The sequence below is a fragment of the Cyprinodon variegatus genome, unplaced genomic scaffold, assembly GCF_000732505.1.
Source record: "Cyprinodon variegatus isolate N-32 unplaced genomic scaffold, C_variegatus-1.0 Scaffold577, whole genome shotgun sequence".
Taxonomy (NCBI): domain Eukaryota; kingdom Metazoa; phylum Chordata; class Actinopteri; order Cyprinodontiformes; family Cyprinodontidae; genus Cyprinodon; species Cyprinodon variegatus.
In genome coordinates this window covers 256,272-278,959 of record NW_015151030.1, presented here as the reverse complement: position 1 = coordinate 278,959, position 22,688 = coordinate 256,272, and the positions used below count along the sequence as shown (strand labels likewise).

General features: G+C 37.6%; 1 protein-coding gene across 1 annotated transcript in view; it reads right to left on the bottom strand.

The window, feature by feature from the left end:
* Positions 1-21,380, bottom strand: part of ptprg (protein tyrosine phosphatase, receptor type G) — a 190,810-nt gene extending 169,430 nt beyond the window's left edge. Inside the window, exon 1 of the mRNA XM_015392190.1 lies at positions 20,670-21,380. Coding sequence (XP_015247676.1) covers positions 20,670-20,754 — 85 coding nt within the window. The 5' untranslated portion in view covers positions 20,755-21,380. The remainder of the gene's footprint in view (positions 1-20,669) is intronic.
* Between the last annotated feature and the right edge of the window lie 1,308 nt (positions 21,381-22,688).

The window sequence follows — 22,688 nt, the reverse complement described above, 5'->3', positions numbered from 1 at the left end:
TGGTCCATCTGTTGTCGTTCAGAACGTGCACCGCTTTACGCCAGGTGGGCGTGACCAAACAGGATGCCGCAGCCGGGCATTTTAAATGTCTGACCGACCACCCGCTAAAGCTTTTATTCAGTCTCATCCTATCAACGAAAACTCCAACCAATGACTCGTCATATTTTCGTCATCAAAAATACATGTTCAGCTCATCAGTTTTTGTTATCGTCGTGAAAAAACGGATTGTCAACAAAATTATTTTGTACACTGGTTCCCTCTAGTGGGTAAGCTGGAGTTAAATGAAAACAGAAGTTATTTTTCTTTTTTTTAATAATTAAATTCAAAAAGAACACTGTCGTACACTGCTGAACAACATGGCAGATATTCAATAATGCGGTAGGATTTAAAATACTGTAACAACCTTTAAGATTGTATTTAAGATAGCTTAAAACAATAACAAAGAACCATGCGGTGCAAAGCATAGTGTCATACATGTTCAATAAGCTTGGCTGTAATAAACAGAAAATAAAAGCACCAAACTACAGGGATCATATATAAGTAATGAGCAAGTTTTTTTTTTTTTTTTTTGCTAAAAGTGTTGCTATTATTACAGTTAGCAATCCATCAGATGTCAAGAGACGGGTCTGATTCTAATGTCTACATTAAGGAGGCAGGTAGGAGAAACAGAAAGATCACATCAGAACTTATCTGACAAATTAATTTCCATCTCCTTTTTAGCACATTTACTCCTATTCACAAACGTTAAACCCCACAGCAAAGAAGTGTAAAACCATAAAAGTTTAAACATTTGTGATAATTTTTATTTACACAAAGTCATTAGATATAATGGATATACAAAGATGGTGGGACCTAAATAGACAGGTTTTCTGATTTCTTTCTGTATACCAACTCAACTGCATACCTACTCAACTACTAATGGATGTAAACACTTTACTGACACATCAAACAATGAAAATGAAGTGCCATAAGGCTTATTCAAAGGATTTAACTTTTCACATGAAAGCAGATAATTGCCTAGGGGACCATGATATTGCTGCAGATAAGTGATCGCTATTTCCTTTTGCCTGACCCTTACGACCAGGCGCATGAAGGGACGAGTTTTAGAATCCCAGAGTGATTAGTGGTTACCTTGGGATATATCTGTTCTGCTGGGGTAAGCACGTGTGCTCTAGGTGTAGAGCGGCTGTGACAACAACATACGGCAGCTGCCTCCTTACTTATAGTTAACACCAGTGTTTGACAGATAAGCACACAAGGAGGAATTTGTATGACAGCACGGCTAGAATTATGCAGGGATAAAGTAGAAGGTGTTTTGTTTGGAAGCATTCAATAAATTCAGCTGTTCACTTGTGTGTCGTAAAACTTTACTGACTGATAAATACGAGGGTCCTCATTGTTGGGAAGAATAAAACAATATGTTTCTGAAATATGGAAATGTCAAATGCAAAGGCCATGGTATTCAAACCTCAAGTTAATTAGGGTTCTACTACGAGGAAGTTTGGGATGCTTGGGTTGAGGAAGAGAAACATTTGCATTCCCTAAAGGGGAGCGTGTCAACAGGATCGATTGTGTAGACTATGAACTCCTGGTCTCGCTCTCAAAAAAAAAATGCTTTGAGCTCAGCAGATCCTCTTAGTTGGAATCATTCGAAACAATCCATCACAAAACTCTAAATACTTGAATCCACTGTCATTTTCAAATAAAAAAGAATTAGTTTTGCTCATGATTAATTGAAGACTCATTTTTTTAATTATCAAATACTAAGCACCTAGAAGAGGCCTAGCGCCAACTGAAATACAATAAAGCCATTTAAGTAACATAGTTAAACACCAATTATCCGTTTCCTCCCATTGATGTTTTCAGTGCTTTCTCACTGTGAGGTAGTTGAAGTGTGAGAGAAACAAACAGAACATCAATCTCACTCTAAACCCAAAGCCTCAGGACTGATCTCAGAGAGAGTTAAGGAGAAGAAGAAAAAAAAAAAACATTTGACAAGGATTTAATCAAATAGGGTTACTGGAGAAGATAGGAGAACGGTAGTCCATACCTACAACTGGACTTTACTTAGTGTTAAAATGGTAAGTTTTTTCCTCACAATTCTTATAAATTTTTACCATAAATAAAACATTATTTAAAAATATTTATGTAGGTACAACATTCTATGCAAGCAAATACCAGAAAGGCATATAAACCGTGGTTTTAGGCTTCATAGGATGATGTTTTGCTCCAGGCTTCTGACGTACTGGAATCAGGAGTCTGAGACATCCAACCTGGTTCTGAAGAGTTTTACTAAAACTTCAAATCTAAATGTTCCTATATGACACTACCAAATGCATGCTTGGATGCTTTAGGCCAAAATAATGAAGGGAGAGGTGGCACCACATTACAAGATATCTGTATACACTCTTGAAAGAAATAATTAGTAAAAAAGAGGGAACTGCAAAACTTTCAGTATTAATTAAAGTTAAGTCTTAGACATCCATGGTAGGCCTTTTAATAATTATGCTAGAAAAGTGGTGCATCTATCACTGTGATGGTTAAAGATGTGTAGCCTGGGTGGGGCAGAATTCGCATCCCACTCCCTTTCTCCAACATATGACACACCACACAAGGTCTCCAGGTGTTGGTGATGGACCTTGCAGGCGTGCGGGAGAACCCTGCATTCCCCTCCCCCTCTTAAGTTTGTCTCTTTCCTACACCTCAATTTTAACATACAACAGACATTTAGGGCTTTGAGGTGGAGGTGGGGAAGTCTGTTGTCATGAAGAATTAAGGTCTTAAACAGCCCATCCACTACATTGGGTTAACTGCCCATTTTATATACACATCAGCATTCAAAGCAACATCGCTACATTTCAATACCTTGTTGGATTGGTGGTAATTAGAAGTGAAATGATAGTTTAAGGATCTTTGATGGGCTCTGGTAGAAGTCCCACCCTCATTCCATGAGTAGGTTCACTAGTGGGACAGTAAGATCTCCAGATGTTTGGTGGGGTCTTTTATAGCTTGCTGCGGATGGCCTTAGTTTTGAGGGTAAGTGTGAGTCTTCAGCCACTAAAGTCTGGCGTACACTGTGCAATTTTTTTCAATCATTGCACGCAGCTACTGAACAGATCATGATTATGTTCGGCCCGACGCTCTCATGCGATCTACCTGCTCACACTGTACGACTAAAAACCACTTCGGAATCAGCAGCTCTGCTGCTCTGACTCATCTATCTGGAAGCCAAACAAATAGAAGAAGGATATGAAGTTCACTAGAGTGAAACTCGCTGCCTTGTCAATTTGTGCAATTTTGTGCTGAAAGCCCTAAAAAGAAAAGGCGACGACATATTTGGACAAAGACATGGCTGAGCAAACGTGGCTACTACGGTCTGTCAATTTTACAAAATAACTCCATTTCACTCATTGCATCCCTGCCATGCAGCTGTGTTTACAACTGAGAGGAAGCATAAAGAGAAAAATCCTTCTTTGCGCCTGCTCCCTGTAGGGTTGTCAAAAGTATCGATACTCAAAAAAGTATCGATACTGAAACGTATTATCCGGATACAATACTCGTTTTTAAAAGTATCGATACAGTGCCACCACCAGTGGCATGTAAGCAGTCATTCATCTAAAGTGCAGAATAGAGGACAATGCACTTTCTGAACACTGTGTGATTGAATAATTCTGAGCACTTTTCAGTTTCAGACTTTTTTTTTTTTGTAAGAGGTGCAGCTGCTGAGAATTATTTTTGTTTCTTAAACGGTTTGGCTAGTGTCATTGTTATGTGTGCAAAGCATAGCCAAGGAAGAAACACTTAATTTAATTTTAGAAGTTTTTTTATCAAGCTTGCTTAATATTGTGCACAGCATACAACCTTTATTGTATTTATTTATTGTATTTTATTTATTAATGAAAATATTTCTGCAGAATTTTGGAGTCTTTGTTTTTATCCTTGTGGTATCGAAAATGGTATCGAGTATCGAATATTTTCCTTAGTATCGGTATCGAGTTGAAAAGTTTAGTATTGTGACAACCCTAGCGCCCTGAGCGATTTGCCCACGACGGTCGGGAGAAAATCTGAAAATTGATTTTCTCCCGATCGGGAGGTGGTTGTGAGAGGCTGATCGCCCCTCGTTACCCCCTGTACACTAAGAGATGCACGATCATGCTGAAAGTCGGCCAGATCGAAAGATTCTCACACGACTGGAAAATCGCCCCGAAAATCGCACAGCGTACGCCTGGCTTAAGAGGAACTGGGCCTAAGCTTGGCCTGAGTGGCAGGAGAGGAAAGTGTAGCTAGGTTTGGCGGATTCAATGCCTCAAGTCTCACCCTGCCGCCTTGTTTCAGGGGGCCGCTGCTCCTGTGCTTCACTGAAAACTCTCCACTATGTGAGGTGCGTGGCTGTCCTGAGCTTCCTGTCTGCAATGGATGGCTATGGTTCTCTTCTCTGGAAGCTATGTCCACATGTCCTTGTTGTTTTTGGGTGCTCTGTATAGCAGCTCTTCTACTATTCCCAACCACTGTAATAACTGCGCACCTCCAGGTGACAAACTTGCACACACACACTCCGCTCACACTTATTTCTATGTGTACAGCCCCCAACACACATATACACACGGGCATAGACATAAATAATCCAAATGGTTGAAGGTCATACAAAAGCAGGTTACTAATAGATCAATGTGGCCTGTCTACTTTGATCCTGGATGCAGCCATGATTTAATAAATTAAATCTTGCCATTAGTATTCCATCTTGGGATTTTTTTTAATGGAGCTGAAAGGCCATTGTTCATGTAGGCAACCAGTTTCTCTAAGTAGTATGCCTAAAACGCCAAGATAAAGCACTCAAAAGGAATAAGATTTCTGCACAATACGCATCTGTAATTAATAACGACGACTACCATACCCATTTCTTTAAGTTTTAGATTAAATACATGGAAAAAAAATAAAAACACCAATGTCATACCTGTCATAATCAGCATCTTGGATTACACTGCAGCTAAGCAAATATTGTTGCTTTTGTGTTTTAAATAACAAAAAATAAATAAATACATTTTCTTTCTTTTAGTGGAAATATTGCAATATTGTGGCATTTTTACTCAAGGCTATCACACAGCAAGAACCTCATACCAGTTCATTCCTTCTCTGGAGCTTCAGAAAGGTCAGTATCATAGTGGATTATTTTATTACCAAAAAAAAGACTGCAGTGACCCAGTTTTATATTCCATCTAACTTAAATGAACACTAATAAAATAGTATACCATCCAGTCAGAGGAGCACAGGTAAAATATAACTGTTAAATGTTTGCAAAGGTTAATATTGAAATTATTACAATATACTTGGTTTTTATTCAACAAGCTCATTTTGCATTCAGCGCAGCACCAAGAGCTTGATAAAACACGTGTAGCCTTATCCCATATATTTAAATGATTTTAGCCATAACCCACGACAGGGAAAATTAGCTTTGTTGAGGGAAATTGAATTTGTCTATCTTCACATCAGAAAAAGGCTATCTTAAATGCCGTCAACAACAAAGACACGAGCACAAAGAAAACACACATGGTGCGTTGACCCACAATAACACAATAAAGGAAAAAGGAGCCTGAAGCTTCCATTGTCTCGGCTCTCCACAGGGCAGCGGTGACTGACAGTTCAGCTGTAAGTAAAGCTGACACAGTATCACATCGTGGCAAGATTGTTAAGGGGGGAGCGGACATAGCAACTGAAGGACAAAGGACATTTATTGATATGGCCAAGTCCTCCAGTGCGGGAGATGTCCTTTAGTGAAAGTGTCTTGTTGCCTGGATATTAATCACCATTGTCACATAGCACAGGAAATAAGTACACTAGCTTCCCCAATGGCAATTTTCTTTCCCTGTTTCGAACCCACCTGGTCAAATCCAGTTAGTCTGTGTGTGTGTTTTGGGCTTAATGTCTCAGAGACAGATGAAATCTGTCTTGATCTGGAGTGAAGTGGCTGTGAGTCATTCTGAATGATTAAAATGCTACTGTGACCAGCGTTTGAGTGTCTTGGCTGAAAGACTAAGTGAACTCAACCATACACATCAAGTAATGAAGTGATGACGGATTGCTTCGATTACCATGAGTTAGACAAATAAAAAGCTTAATCGCTGTTCAAAATCACAATACTGTAATTATTTTACATTATAAACTGTGTTTTAACCATTTTAATCTCATGTCGGCTAGAATATTCCACTTGATGAAGAAATCTGGATAATTCCAAGCAGGCTGATCACACTGCCTGTGTCAGTAAGAGAGCTAATATTCAGCAGGCACATGACGTTCTACTTCACTCCAGGCTCTGCTCGCCATCTTGCAATGTATTTATACCACTAGATCAGCCTTTGCCAGACTGCTTTCTCTGAAGCATGGGCTTTAACAGTGAATATGTAAATATGCATACACAAAATGAAATGAAATTAATATTTAATGACATTTTTCATTTGTTATTAATTTTTGCACACAAATATGAGATGGATGAGAGCAAATGCTGCTGCTGTTCCCTCGAATATTGGCAGCTTTAGTAATTAAAACAACTAAAACACCGAAGTACTCCCGGCTAGATTGATTAGATATGAGCTGGGAATCTGTGTCTCCTATAAGCCTGTAAAAACAAAAAGAAACCCTTAAGCAACTGCCAACATCTTTGGGAATGTGATTGGTACAGAGCAGACTGCTTGAGGGTGCTCCATTTCTGAAAGTTATGAAAATCCCAGAAGAGACATGACAAAGCCGTGGCACAACTGGAAATCGATGTAGCCGGTGGACACATAAGCCACAGCGCTGTTCTCGCATATTTGTTCCCCAGGCTTGCATGAAGAAAAGACACAAATGTGCTAAAACAAAAGAAAACTAAACCAGTGCTCCAAGACTGAAAATCTAAAAGTGCTAATTTGCTTCCATCAAAGAAAAACTGGTGCAATAACTTATTCTACACTTAGCCAATTATTTTGACTATATACACACGCCCATTGGTCAGTCTATAAAGAAGTAATAAGGGATTTAGTGACATCTGCCTGCAAATTTGTAAACCCCAACAAACTGAGCCTTCACTGGTTTCATTGGCACTAATTATGGACTTCTGAAGCGATATTTAAATCACATAAATCACAGCTCATATCATCAGGCCATTAATACATGTCTTTAAAATATGTCTCCTATACAAGTTTCAGTGCTAACAGTTTTAAGACACAGGAAGGTTAAGATGAACTTTTTTTTTCTTCTAGCCAGACAAAGACTTACACCCCCTGAGAAAGTATTGGTGTATGGGAGATACGGTATCATTTCAGGAAAAGTCACAGACTTTCCATGTTTAACCTGCAACGTTCAAAAGAATATTAAATAGTCAATAGTAGCGAAGGATAATTCATCAAACCAAGAACAGCTTTGCTGAGGATCAGAGCATCCAGTGCCATGTGTGAACCAAAACCAGCCTATGCTAATAAACGATTTTCAAAAAAAAAAAAAAATGTAATAAAAGATCAAAACAATTGACATTTTGCCATTCGTCCAAAGAGCTGCCTCAGTCTAGGGCAGGGGTCACCAACATGGTGCCCGCGGGCACCAAGGGGCCCTCAAGGACCACAAGGGGTGCCCTTAGAGTCTTCTGAAAATAGAACAACTCAACAGTTTTTATTTTATTTTTATTTATCCTTTATCCAGTGAGCTACGTTTGAAATTTCATTGTATTCTGCTGCTCTTCTTTTTTTAATAGGCTTTTAGAACATTTTATCATTTAATCATATATGGCATTTAAGTATTTATAGAGATTTCAAAATGAAAATGTCTAAAAGACAATTATAAATTTAAAGAAACGATAAAGATATGTATATAATATATGAAGTTTAGGTGAATATTGACCCTTGCCATTCATAGGTCAGTATTGGCAGCTCTTCCTGTGACTCAGTGCCCCTGAATTAGCCCTCAACTGTAAAAAGGTTGGTGACCGCTGGTCTAGGGTAATGGGGAAGAAGCTCCAAGTTTCTAAGCTGTTTGGGAAAGAGCCACTATGCATATTCAAATTCACACGTAGATAAGGCTCCCCAAAACAATCAGGGGTCGTCACTGCCATTGTTATCTGATGCCTTGCATATTAAGAGGAGATATGAACGGCCCCTCCCAATATGAAAAAGAACAAAATATTAGGAGTGTTCTTATTTATCAAGGACAATGAAAAAAATCTGAGGAAAAAAATAAGAAAAGAGACCATTTAAAACGTCTTAAGCGCCCACATCACCCCAGTTATCCTTAGAAAAGAAAGAAGTGAAAACAATGACCACGCGTTCAAGGCACTAAAAAGAGGAACCTATATGCTGACAATCGTGCTGTATTTTTTAGAAAATTTATATTGCCTCATGTCAGCACAACTGCAATAGCTAAATGTGTTTTACATCAGCACTATAAGATGACCACAAACAGAGACACCCTAAACACATCAGAGATAAGTAGAAAATATTGAGAGATGAGCACAATTTCACCATGTTAATCATATAAACTGATATTGATAGCAACCACTCAATAATTTAGAACTGCTGACCATTGCACATCTGAAGGAGTGTATGTCTATGTTCAAGGGGACTGAAAGATTAGGGTGAACAGCCTCCAGTTCTTGAAGTTATGTTGCTAAAAAAAAACACCATTTCGTAAAGTTAAAGGTTGTTCCTGTTCTTGCAGTGCACAGATTTCAATACCAGAAAATAAGGCATGCAGTTTTTAAACACTTCTATACATTCACTGAATGGAGGCACAGTGATATTATTGTAATTATTATTTTTGTATAGCACCAAGTCACAATCATGGCATCTCAAGCTCTTATATGAAACAAAGAGGACAGTTGTTGTTTCAAAGTAAAATTAAATCAAACCATTAATATTCACGTCTATCCCTCACCATACATTAATAAAAAAATCATCGCTGAGGAATGTTATCAGCATTACATTTAATATGTAGCATCAATTTTTTCATCTTAAGTTTAGCAGCACTATTAAGCAGACCCATTCATCTTCTTTGTATAGTCAAACAAATGGGCTGCTTCACCTCGTCTAATTAGGGGCGGTGACGTCATCTCCGGTTTACTCAAAAGGAGCATTATACAAATAATTCTACAGGAAAACTACTAACAGTCTATTGCAAAAACATTGCTCCTTTTTTTAAGTCAAGACAAAAAAAATGGACACACATTTTCAATATAGTTATATTTTTATTTAATGTGATACTTTTTTTTAAATAAAAGTTTAAATTATTATGATCTGAGAACGTATTGTAAAATTTGTTCTGTTGTCAGCGATGGAGTTACTAATCACTTATGCGAAGTAAAAAGCACAAAATCAGAAAAAACACACACTAAGACAAGGAGGTAAAAAGCATTAGGTAAATGGAACCAATCACGTGAAGTAATCAAATTAATGTATTAGGTATAATGGTTTTCACCATTAACAGTTAATCTCCAGTGACTGAATCTCTTTCTCTTTTTAATATATATAAAAATGAAAGCAAATGTTTCCTCCACCCTTGTCCAGTGTAAATTGTGTAAAAACCAGATTGTTTGTCCCTGCTTCATTTTGCATCAGCGGGAACTCTGAAACATTTATTCTCAAAGCCAGAATAAGACTTCCCAGGCAGAAGCAGTAATCTGAAATGGATTCATTATTGTGTTTGTGAAACGTAGTCTAATTTTCTAGCCGGCACTCACTACTCTTACCCCATCAGGACTGGATGCTTCCTTTCTATGTATGTACAGGTTTTAGATGAGCATAAGTCTGCCTCATGATAAATGTATTTGTGCTGTGGGCTACGTAAAGTTAACTTTTAATTTGTTAGTAACTACAAGCTCTGAGGGAAGGTGTGGAATAATAATGGGCATATCTCGTTTTACAAGCCGTTTCAGCCAAATGAAGCATATTTTTCACGGCTGATCAGTTTGAGGTAAACATGCTGGGGTGTTTTTTTCCCAAACCACAATGGTGATCACTGCTTAACCACCATAATAAGGTGCGAGCTGTGTTCCGAGTCTCAGTTCTCCGAAACCAGACAGCTGTTCTTCAAATAAATAATTAAATAAATAAAATAAAATGAAATAAAGACTAAAAAAACTTGGCTTCCTTGCAGATTACAAAAGAAAAAAATAATACTGGAAACAGTTATGCATTGTTGTGTGAAAAGTTCTGCCAGTTTAATTAGAAAGATAAATAAGCCAGTCATTAAATGTGAAAGCAGAGAGAAAAGGATGAGCATCACCAGTAAAAAGGATCCACAGCAAATTATATACACACCAGCGAAAAGTGATTACAGTTGCAATGTTTCCCCATCGGACCATTTAGTGGGTGGCACAAGCAGCTGGTGGAAAGACAACAAGATAACGGCAAGCTGAGCCCGTATATGATTGAGACGGAGCAGAACTTAGTGAGGCTATTTTAACACCACAACTGTTTCTTTTCGAGGAGCTTCTGCCAGCATGATGCACATTGTGCTAATTATCAGGAGAAGATGTGGAGGACCTCGGTAATAATTATGGCACTGTCTACATCAGTGATACCCAGACAGCTGGTATCCTGCTGGCACAGCAGGGCATCCGGACGTCATTTATTAAATTAATAAAATGTTTGCCCACTTTTTAGCTACGCTCATCATGGTTACCAATTAATAACATTATCACAATTGTGGAGATTATGATTCCTTTATGGTCATAATGGTTTGTATTGACTTAAACATTTTCCCCAAAATGTTTCTGCCATTTATTTTAAATCAACTGGCAAAAGATAAACACTCTTAAAAATGTATTGCATACCTGTTAGTGACAACTCAATTCCTCCATTCAGAGTTTTCCTTTGTTTAGCAAGTCAGGAAGAAAATATCAAGTTTTTTTTAAAGCAATTACCCTTATTAAAAGCACAACAGAAATAGCCATTACATTTATTGAATAACTAACACTTTTTTTATTTTGTTTGCTGAGGTCCTTGCATGCCTCAAATGAGTTTCCAATAGTATAAAAGCCCATTTGCTGTAATCCTTTCCAGCGTGGCTTTATTTTCACAGAATGCTGCAACTAGGAAGATGATCACTGGCTTTAATGAGCGCAACAGTGCTGTAATTGCCACATTGTTAGTTAGAAAAAGAAGGAAAGATGTTTGTGTTAGCCTAAAATACTCATATCAAAATCTGTGGGGGAAAAATATTGCAACAGCTACTTTGGCTGAATCCCCATTTTTAACTTTTTTCCTTACTTGCTTCCTTGCTTTAATGTAGGATGACTTTAAGGACTTAAAGTCATCTTTGCTAAACTTTTTCAGAAAGCCATTTAAAAACAAAAAGGTATAGGTTTGAAAATAATTTTGATTATCAGAGCATTTTTTTTCTTACAAAGAAGATATTCCATTATAAAAATCCTTGTTAAATATTGAGATGAAGAGATACCAACTTTGAATAACCCACTTCTTCTCACTACTCTCTTTTAGATCATTAGATTGTCCCTATCACTTTCTGCGCTTTTTCTGATCTTTGTCATTAAGATCCTTATCAGATATGAGCATTAAAGACGTCCCATCCTTGTGACCAATTTTTTCATTTGCAAACACAGCTCTAAAAAAAATGGCACATGAAACTTTAAAGATTATGATGCACTATATCACATCATATATATTTCGATAATGAAACTTGAAATCAGATATGTTGAGCAGTACTTCTCTCTGCTGATTAAATTTGTCATGGCACAGTGACCTCCTCTGTGCACTAGGGGTGTGGGGAAAAAATTCGTTTTGGGGTTTTTTGTTGTTTTTTGGTTGCTGGTTTTATTTTGGTTTTTTCAGTTCCTAGAATTGATTTTTTTAAGTCAAATGATATTTTACCTGAAACAATGAAGAAAATTGGGCTACCTCTGCACCGCAACTCTGGCAAATAGTGCTGTGGAGCCCTTTTGCTGTGTGTTGCAGCACCATTTCTGTAGTTGAGGCAGTCCAGGTGGAAGATGTGACCGACTCAAACCCCAAACAACATGGATTCCAAAAAAAGTAAATGATCAATATCTTCTGATGAACATATACAGCACTCACTTTTTTATCTATAAATTCAATTTTGACAAGAGGGATAAATATCTCAATATGTAGTGACATTGCAATATCATGATAATATCGTTTCATGACCCAAGTATGGTGACACATATCGTATAGCAACACGCATGCTAATACTCACCCCACTGATGCATTCTAAAGCCTCACATTAGTATTGCTCTTAAACGTAAAACAATAAAAAAAAAAACTCAAACTTTTTTCATCTTAAATATTGTTGATAAAAACAGTAAAAAGAAAAGGTAAAGTTATTTGTGTTTTCTATCTTCACTGAAATACCGTATTTTCCAGACTATAGAGTGCACCTCACTATGAGCCGCACCCACTTGGTTTAAAAAAAAAAAAAAAAGAAAAAAGAAAAAATGGAAACTTGCATATATAAGCGGCACGGGGCTATAAGCCGCTGATATCTACTGAATTGTCTCCCACCTAACCTGTAGGGGGAGCTCTACAGACAGAAAAATAGTGTTAACATGTGGGCAGCTTAGACTAGTGCGTATGTACGCTACATTCATCATTTCTTCTCTTTATGATACTGAAAAACCTTTTAAGCATTGTCCACTGGCATAGCCACCACAGTTCTTCCAGTGTCTTAATCAGCTCCCAAGTAGGGAGTCAGATTTCTGCCAACAGTGAAAATGCATGAGAAATACTCATGCCTGGTAAATTGCCTGTACTTATACAGCGCTTTTACAAGTCAGGAGACTTTACAACACATTCAGTAAACCCATTTACCCATTCACTAAAAGTCCGATGGTGGGAAGCTACATAGTAGCCAGAGCTGCCCGTAGACTAAGCCTCTGACCACCACCTGTAGGCAATGTGGGTGACGTGCTTTGCCCAACGACACAATGACACTGAAAGGTGAAGCCAGGGTTTAACCAACAACCCTCCGGTTGTAGGGCAAACACCCACATCCAATGCCACCGTCACCCCATACAAGTATGCCATTTAAAACACATGTATATTAACTGTTCTCCACGTGCATTTTAAATGTTTTATGCAAGCATATTCAATGTCATGTGGCCCCATAGACAGAGATACACCGATCAGGATGTTGTGAGACGGTCACAGATCGATCAATCTGTAGATCCCATTATTGCCGATAACAGCATCAAATCCATGAACTCTTTAACACCTATGTCTTATGTACATTGAGATTGTATGATTAAATTGAGAACCTTTTTAGTATAGGAGGCAGAGAAGGCAAGGTTTATTTTATTACAATAGGAAGGTGGAGAAAATACTGTTGACCAAGAATAAAGTCGAGAATGCTCTGAAGAGGTGGTTTAAAAAAAAAAGTTTTAATTTAGCTCTAGAAGAACTGTTTCATTGTCCTACCTCCTTCACAGACACCAGACAGCTGCCACCTTCTCTCCCCGTTCATCATCTCCTGCACGCCGGGCGTGCACCATCCAGTTAGCCTCTAAAGCTAGCCTAGGCCCGCAGCTGCCTCCGCTTTCAGACACTTTAATGTATAATTAATTTGCAGCTACTGTCAAGTATTTTTCATATTGTGTCCAGCATTTTATTTACAAAATTGTCAGTGAATAAAATAGCTGTAGCATATGAAATCAAAATTCTACTTTAGAAGACAACGCAGATTAAACTAAATAAGACAAATAAGCTCCTATACTCTATATATACCAAACCTACAGCACTGATACAGTTTCTACATCATTATTATTCCAATATCACAGCAATTAACCATTAACATCATTTAATCTGACACTAAACGAACTGCACCGATGAACATGACTTGCTGGACTCTTCAAACTGAAAGTGAAATTGGCAGCATGACCTACTTTCTGACTCCCTTACTTGAGGGCTACTTAAGGCAAGGAAATTTCATTTTATCCAGATAATATGTAGATACCTTAATGTAAAAGAAGATACAGGCATACTCAGTAGGATACCTATTTCTTAAGAAGCAGAGCTATGAATTCCTAACATTTGATCCCAATACAAACGCACTGTTAAATATGAAAGGACCTCATAACTGACACAAATGCTCAGACTTAACAGGACATGATGCTCCATAAAACTTGTTCATTTCTCACAGTCACAGCCACAACACGTGTTTTTCAATATTCTAGCATATATGGCCATGTGGGAGAAGCTTTAACAAGACTTTTGAAAAATGTCATTTAATGCCGAGTCCTTTTACACAGTCCATAACTAGTTTTAGATGACACATAAGGACATACTGGAATGTCTGCCAATGTGCTGCTTTCCATTTTGCCCTGGAATATTTAACCAGTACTTCTTGTGAATTGAATAAAGTGCCAATATGTAACACTTGAAACAGAAAATGGGATCCATATAAAAGATAAAAACCTGTCAGGTTGTTTAAATGAAGAATGTATAATTTAAAATGACCCATTTCGTCTTTGAATACACAACGCTTCCATTTCAGCTTTACATCCAGTCTGTGATGGAATTTGAAAGATTCATGTCAGTCCGCCAGAAACGACAGAATCTATCAGATGGTAGCATTCAACTAGATTTGTCCTCTACCACCTTCAAGCTGGTCAGCTGGGCAGTCTGTATTGCTTTTTTTCCCCCTCCTCCTCCCTGTGCAAGACGTTTGGTGAGACAAGCCATATGAGAAAACTCAGCTTTTAGGGGCTTGTAAAGCCTCCAGTCAATAAAGCTGCAAACTGAAGACATGAGGATGAGGAGGCTTGGAACCAGGGGATTTTGGAGTAGGGGTGAAAGGAACGCGAGGCGAGGAGAAGAACCCTTTCTAATACATAGCTCAATATATAGGTGTCACTTAGATATGGAGAGTAAAATTAAGGAATGATACGAGCTCAACTATTGCCATACTTAAGATACAAAGCACTGTTAACAACTAAACAAGGTGGATTAATAAAAAGATGTGTTTGAGATCAACTGAACATATAGCAGTATGAAACTATCCATGAAAAATGCTCATGAAAAGAAATAGGACTTTAAAGAAAAAAAAAACACTCTTGGCAGGTGATCGGATTAACCATGTTTGAACTTACACCAATAAAGCCAGCTGGTAACTTAAACACTTGCCAGTGGGGAGAGGAGCCAACATGTCTTTTCAGTCAACAAACGCCTTCAACACAGCCCTCTAAATGACAAAGTAGTCTCAAAATTACTGACTGGTTTTCAGGGAGCTGCCACTGTTGACTGTAATCACACCTAAATCCAAATGAGACTGTAAATATTAATAAAATCAGATGACTTCAAACCATATATTATGTTTATTTAAAAAGAGAAAAAAAAGACAAGGCGTCAAATATTGAAACTCAGAGGTGGCATTGGGGTTTAGAAAATATATACATGCTGTGTATTTGGGTACTGCCAACGATGGAATCAAAAGACTGAAGTTCAATGCAAAGAGAGTAAACAAGTAAACCACAAACTACAAATTGGATGTATTCCTGAGAAGTCAATAACACATGTTGGTATCAAGAGATCAACCCAGAAAGGTTGGTTATATAATGCAAAATCCCTGTCTTGAAATGACAAGAAGAAAATAGGAAACTGAAAGGCAGTGATATACATCTGAAACAACATCGGAGAAAGAGTTATTACATGGAATCAGGAGCTCTCCTGAAAGCTATTGCTACTGAATATAAGCAATTGCAGTATATGAATATATGCAAGGACAATTTGGAAAATAAAAATATAAATAGGGCCATCTTGACTATATGTTAGTTAGAGATTTTGAATATAAGAACTTTGACCATACAGACTATGCTTGTTTAAGCAGAGTCTGGATTACATAAAAAAAGCATTAGCATTTAAAGTAGAATGAGAAATAAAATGTCAAAGATAAGGTTTTTAAAAATGGGGGACATTTAGACCTTGCAGCTTTGGACTCTTGTTTGCTTTCTTACTAAAGTTTTCCATTTTCTTCTCACTACAAAAAATTGTATTCTTCTATTTACTAATGTTATACTTTATGCTTCGAGTAATAGCCCCAATGCGCTGCACTACAATTAAAAAGATATTAAGATTTTGAAAAATTGCAAATATTCAAAGTCATAACAATATTTCTATTATCATAAAAAAAATTTTTTCAATGTAACATGCAACGTGGCATATCAACATAATCACATATGATAGTTATAAAAGTGTGCAAATAGCTGCAAAATAAAAAACAAATAGAACACAACCCTGTTGGCAGTATTTTATGTTTGAATGTATCGTATCACAAATGTATCATAAATATGTCAAACAAATATCATTAAAAGAATGATACATTCTTTTAATGTGGAAATAATGTAGAGATCTAACACTAACTAGGGCTCGACAATTAATAGCCTTTCCAACGTAATCTCAAATTTTAAAATGCAGTCTTCAAATTGCAGAAGCCACTCCATTTTAATCTCATTGCATGTAATAATAGTAAGACATTGACTTTCTCACTCAAGCCCAAAACAGTAAATCACTCAAAGTAGGTTTGTCGCTACATAGAAGTGAGGAGAGTTGCAGCTAGCATGCAGATGCATCCGAGTGTTATGTTAATATGTATATTGAATTATGCATTGTTAATTTGTATTTATATTAACACAATTAATGGCATTTGTAATATAATTACAAATACCATTTATTGCCCAGCCCTAATCCAGAAGCAGTGTTTGACGACAAATTATTTTGGTGAATTTTTGACAACCCTAGAATGATAAGGGCTTCAGGATTTCTTAGAAACCATTACACAAATTCAATCAAAAATTAATCGATTAGGTTTTACTGGCTCGCTGACACAAATTTCCAGTTATCTGTATGTAAGATCAGGTGATCAGGAAAATCCTCACCCTCACAGGAGTATAATGCAGGCAAATCCACTTGTTTAATAAATGATCTTACTTTTCTTCATTAAATCTGTGAAGAACTGACCATAAAGAAAAAAAAACACAACAGCTTCCTTTCATGGAGGTAGTAGTTTTGAATCCAGACCAGAAAAGCTAAGGAATTACAAGATTATCCTCATTTATGCCTCTCGCCCTTTATCTTTTTAGCAATGCTCAAAACAAAGTGCATCAAAGAACCCGCTGCTTGCCGATGAGCGTACGGATTGAAATTAAAATTGAGATTGTGTTATTCATTTAATGAGGTTGGGTCGTTGGCTAGGGTCACTCATAGAAAACTAATATTTTGCTTTTTGATTCATGGTTGCATCTCTAATTTTAATTAAATTGCAAAAAAGGATAAGAAACAGTGACCCAACGTGTCAGAAAATGGGTCTACTTCTTCCTTACCCTTAATCATCACATCCTAAAAAGATTTTATCCACTGTGTCACTGTTTAACGGCAATAACTGTATCCTGTTTAATATTTGCAGCTTATATATTCCCATCATGATTCAAATGTTGACAGAAAACTGTCAGTATTTCAATTTCAGTGAAATACATTTGCACATTAAAAATTTTGTTGCCACTTTTTGCTTTTAATGAAGATATTCCTCAAAAACCACACCGCACTTTGCCTTCAGTAGAAACAGCTTGTTTTAAACCCCAGACGTTGTTTCTGTATCACAATCTATCTTTAAATTGATTGTGATGCTCTGCTTCTTTAACAATTCTATTTAATCTTTTTTTTGCTTAAAAAAAAAATCAGCTTTGAGACTTTCAATGTAATTCTGTGAATTTGCACTTAAGTATGGAACACATGGATTCCTAAACTTTAAATGCAAACACAAAACAAACTTTGCTAACATTGTTTCGTGACTTTAGGCAGCAGCCATTGATTGACATTTCTGTATTGACATCTTATACATGTGTTTTCCAAAGTAAACAATGGTCCAAATACAGTCTCTCATTGTCTTAAATTTCAGTGTTTTCTTTAATAGATTATTTTGCATAGTGATTATTCAGGTACCCAATACTATAATTTTACAAATTAATATTTTTCTTAATTAAAACCACCTTTTCTGATTATTTTTATATGGGCTTAAATATAGGCAAAATAATTCACCATATCAAATAGCTGTTTTATTAGCAAATACAGTCATTTTTAAGAAATGTGATACATTGCAAATATTACTAATGTATAAAGTAAACAATGTGACGGCAGTTTATTACTATTTGGGGCCCAATTCATGACGTTTAACAAGTCTGACCTCCCAGTTCTCAGCTGCACTCTTTCATTGTGATCAATAAGCCAAGTCCTAAAATTCCAGATTTTTCCATATTTTTATCCGTAACTGTTTCTAATATTTAAAAATTCATTTTTATAATGATAATTGCTACAGCTGTACTCTCTTCTGTCAATTAAAAGTATATGTAGATCATATGGATCTTTTAGAACCATAAAAGTCATCTAATTAATAAATTCCACTTTACTCTCATCTGGTATTTATTTTTGTTTATCATGTAGCTCATGTAGGTATGAAAATCAGATAAAATAATAACCTTCAGTAAAAGCCAAAAGCAATAAATAACATGGTCAAATTTTGTTGACGATACAGATAACCTTTACCAACAGTGTGCAACAGGTGGGGGAGGGTCAGTGCAGTGTTACTATACAGTAACGCTATACAGTCCTATTTATGTTCTATAGTCTTATTCCACCAGTTTGCAAAGACAAGTTATGAACCACTGTGAATTTGATGGTTTCTATAGGTGTGCCAGTGACAGTTTATATTTAGTATCAGGAAATCTATATAATATGTAAAAACAATCTGGTAAATTCAGAATATTATTGATTTAGGATGATAATGTTCTAAAAGCAGACCTGTTTCACACAAGAACGCCTGGACTTATGATGGGCTATATGAGCTGATTTTAAACACACAACACCTAAACTACAAATTACATTTTTAGCAACTCAGGTAAATGTCATCACACCTTGTCATGTCCAAATTACTCCAGAACTGGTCACTTGGGTTGGTCAGACTTTTATTATTACTCTGATAACATTACTGACATTTATTGCTGTTCCAATTCCTGAGGAAAAATTGACTTTTTTTCCCCCCCAGAAACAAATTGTAAAGACATAGAAACAAATCTTACCAGCTCTCTATACAGGCTGAATATTTAACAACATTTTAGAGTACAATTCAGGCTGTTTTTTGCCCTGAATATAGTATAAAAACGTTTTAAAAATAGGTTACCATTATTCTGTCATTGTTTGCAATTAAATTAAAATGCAAAGGATATTTACCCACATAAATATTATTGCAGCATTATCACAACTGAGAAAAATAAAGAAATTATTGCATAATTCTAAATCTTTCTGTCAATTTTTCCATTTCCTAAAGACTTTTTGCATGGGCGGTTCTAGACAACGCCCAACGGGGGCCAGTGCCCCTGTAGATCATGTCTTGGCCCCTGTTATGGCCCCTCTACTGAAGACATAATACTCAAAGAAATTCTAATGATGATATGCACTGGGACAGAAATGGTTACTGATAGGTCCTTTGGATCTATTTAATTTCTTTTCTTCACAAATTCTGTTTTACTAACTATTTAAAAACAATAATGTGATACCTTCAGTGGTATTGAGACAGGATCCCAGTTTTAATTTGCTAAATTTTGTTTCAAAACAAATTAAAAACTAATTTTTATGGCTGAAATTATCAGTTTTTCTTGAGTTCTAATTCATATTTTATAGAAAACTATAATTTTATCGTAAATTAAGTCAAAAATATGTAAAATTCCTAAATTATGAATGCATATTGACCTAATAACAAACAGAATTTCAATTAAACCTAATTGAATAGAAATTTCACTTCATGCAGCTATCTCAATATATTTGAACCCTTTGCCCTTTTTTTTTTATTTCATGCTTTTCCGGGCCCCCATAGAAACACTTTGGCCCCCAGGAACATTTGGTCTAGAACCACCACTGACTTTTTGACTGTTTAATCCAAATGGAAGCTGAGTCCAATTTTGGAGCAACCAAGATAAAATAATCCTAAATCAGGGCTTAATTTGGATTATTTGTACCTATGATTGAGGTGTAACTGTAATAACTTATCCCAATATTTGCTTATTGCTCAATAGGAATTTGCATGCAAGTGGGCAGGGCACCAAAAACTAACCAATAAATGAACTATCCAAACATATGTCATTAATCTCCCCTCATATACTGAATAATCTAGATTGGATCCAAAAGATAACTACTGTCCCCTCAAGCTCAGAAAACATGACATGCTCGATTTAAACTGTTCCCAACTATCATAACCCGGGATTAAAACTTGGACCACCTCATGTCACTAACAAAGACATGCGGCTCACGTGATGTGATTAATTTCACGGGTTAATGTGTTGAAGTCGGAGCTATTTTAATAGAGCCCTTATTTCTTTGAGGATTTTACCGTTTGGACTGTATAAACCGGTGTAAGTCTGAAAGGGAAGAAAAACAAAAAGGTCAAAGAGCCGCCGGATGGCCGGATGCATGCAGCCGTTTGAAGGTTGACGCAGGGATAGTTTGCGCCAGCTGCGTAATCAATAACATGCACACAAATGACGGGAGGCTGATCCAGTTCTTCTAATGTCGGCTCGGCCCAGAAACCATTAACAACCCGACCGAAAACGTTATCCCTGAAGATGGGAGATAGTGAGAGGGAGCAAAATAAATAAGAGCTAGAAAAGAAGCCTTGTTGCAAGTACTTACCGGGCTGACAGTCTTTGTTTTCGGGCAAGGTTAAAAACAGCAGGGTTAAAATCCACCAGTGACTCGGTTCCCGTATTTTCCGCATGTTAGAATACTCATCGAGAGCAACAAGAAAAGGCAACGGGTGATTAAGTTAGTCCTTTTTTTACCCCCTCTCCTCTTCTTGTCCTTTAGAAAGAATCACGCACACACTAAAGCCGAAGTTGTCACGGCGGCCACGAAGGCAGAGAGCATCAAAGTACAGAAACGCTTTGACGGTCACAGGATACAGTCAGTGTTTTTATTAAAAATAAGCCAGATTTACTCGCCTCCGGAGCGGGGTGCTCTCATTAGCTTCGAGGAATAAAGAGGCGAGCAGGCAAGAGGCGAAAACAATTCAGAATCGGTGGTTGTTGGAGTGTCTGCAGCGGGCTTCCACATAGCGACATTCCCGAGGTGTAGGGAGAAAAAAAAGGGGGGGGGAAGAGTCAATCGGCAATCAATCGCTGTCGTTAACTACAGAGGAAAAAAAGTGGTCGGATATTATTGATCATGCAAAAGCATTATGAAGTGATTATCCGCGGCGTCGGCGAGACGGAGGTTGGAGAGGAAAGGTGTTGCTGAAAATGTCCCATTCTTTTTGGGTCCAGGAAGTAGTGTTAGCGGTCAGGCGCGCGCGGATATGTGGCTACTGCTCTGCTCCCATCCTACCCGGACAGGCTGCGCGTGTGTGAGCGAGAGAGAGACAGAGAAGAGGGGAGTCTGGACGGGGCGGGCGCAACGGAGGCGGTTCCTGGATCCGCTCAATGCAAAATGACAGGGAACGGAGCCAGAGGTTATAGTTTCTGAGGAAACGCTCCAAATAATAGATTGAAACCAATTCACGCGATATCGAAGTCTTGGTCTTGTACAGTTGAGTTCAGAGTTCACAACTTTGCTGTTTGGTGAGCAGGGGCGAAGCCAGAAAATCTCTTACAAGGGTGGCCAAGGCAATAACCAATGTACACTGCTGCGTTCACACCGGACGCAGCAGGCGCGGCAGAAGCAGCGAGTTTACATACAAAGTCAATGGTTGACTCGTGTCAAGGAGCAGCAAAAGGTCCCGCGGCGCGTTTTGAGCAGCAGGCACAGCGCATCTGGCACGTTTAAGCATCTGACGCGCCGAAAACGCCCTGCTGCTGGAGATGGAAAAATTGAATTTTTGCTGCTCGACGCGCCGCGTCAACTAATCAGAGAAGCTGATCTGGGAGCTGGCAGAGAAACAGACACATCACTGATGATACAGAGCGCTATGATCACTCCTCTGAAACAGTTTATTGACGCATAAATTAACTTAAAATGCAGAAATCTGCCGGAAGAATATGTTAGCTCTTATTATCCTGGTGCCTGCAGTTTGGATTATTTAGATGAAAAACATCTACCAGCTGCCGTACTGTGAGGAGGCGACCGGGCCAGAGGCTGCTGTGGAATGGGATCCTACTGACAGTGCACCGCTGATATGTGGGGGTCTGAGCGCCACAGAGAAATAAAATTGGAAGGCAGGATTGTAATCTAGATGAACTGGCTGCATTGATTAAGTTTTCAGGTGGATTTTCCCACTTAAAAACATTAAAACGACTTTATTCCCACTGATCACAGCAAATATAGCTGCAAGGCAGAGAAAGGATAGTGACGCGCGTCACACCCACTTTTGCACCGCGCAGCCAGAGCAGCAAAGCTGCTTCAGCCTCGCGTCAGAACTAACTGGTACAAGCAGCAAAAATGAAGCAGCAGACGCGATTTTGCTGCTTTTGCTGCGTCTGGTGTGAACGTAGCATGGGGGGTCGCCAAAAGGGGATAGGAGCCAGAACCTCAGGGTCAATCTACACTGTCCCAACATGAAAAATTAATGAGCACAACATCCATATTTTCTAAATGAAGACAAAATATACATTCCTACAGCCTTTGCTAAAAAAAAAAATAGACACATATATTTAAATATCTTCCTAGATAAAAGATATAGTGGATACAATTCTATTACTATAACATTACTGACATTGT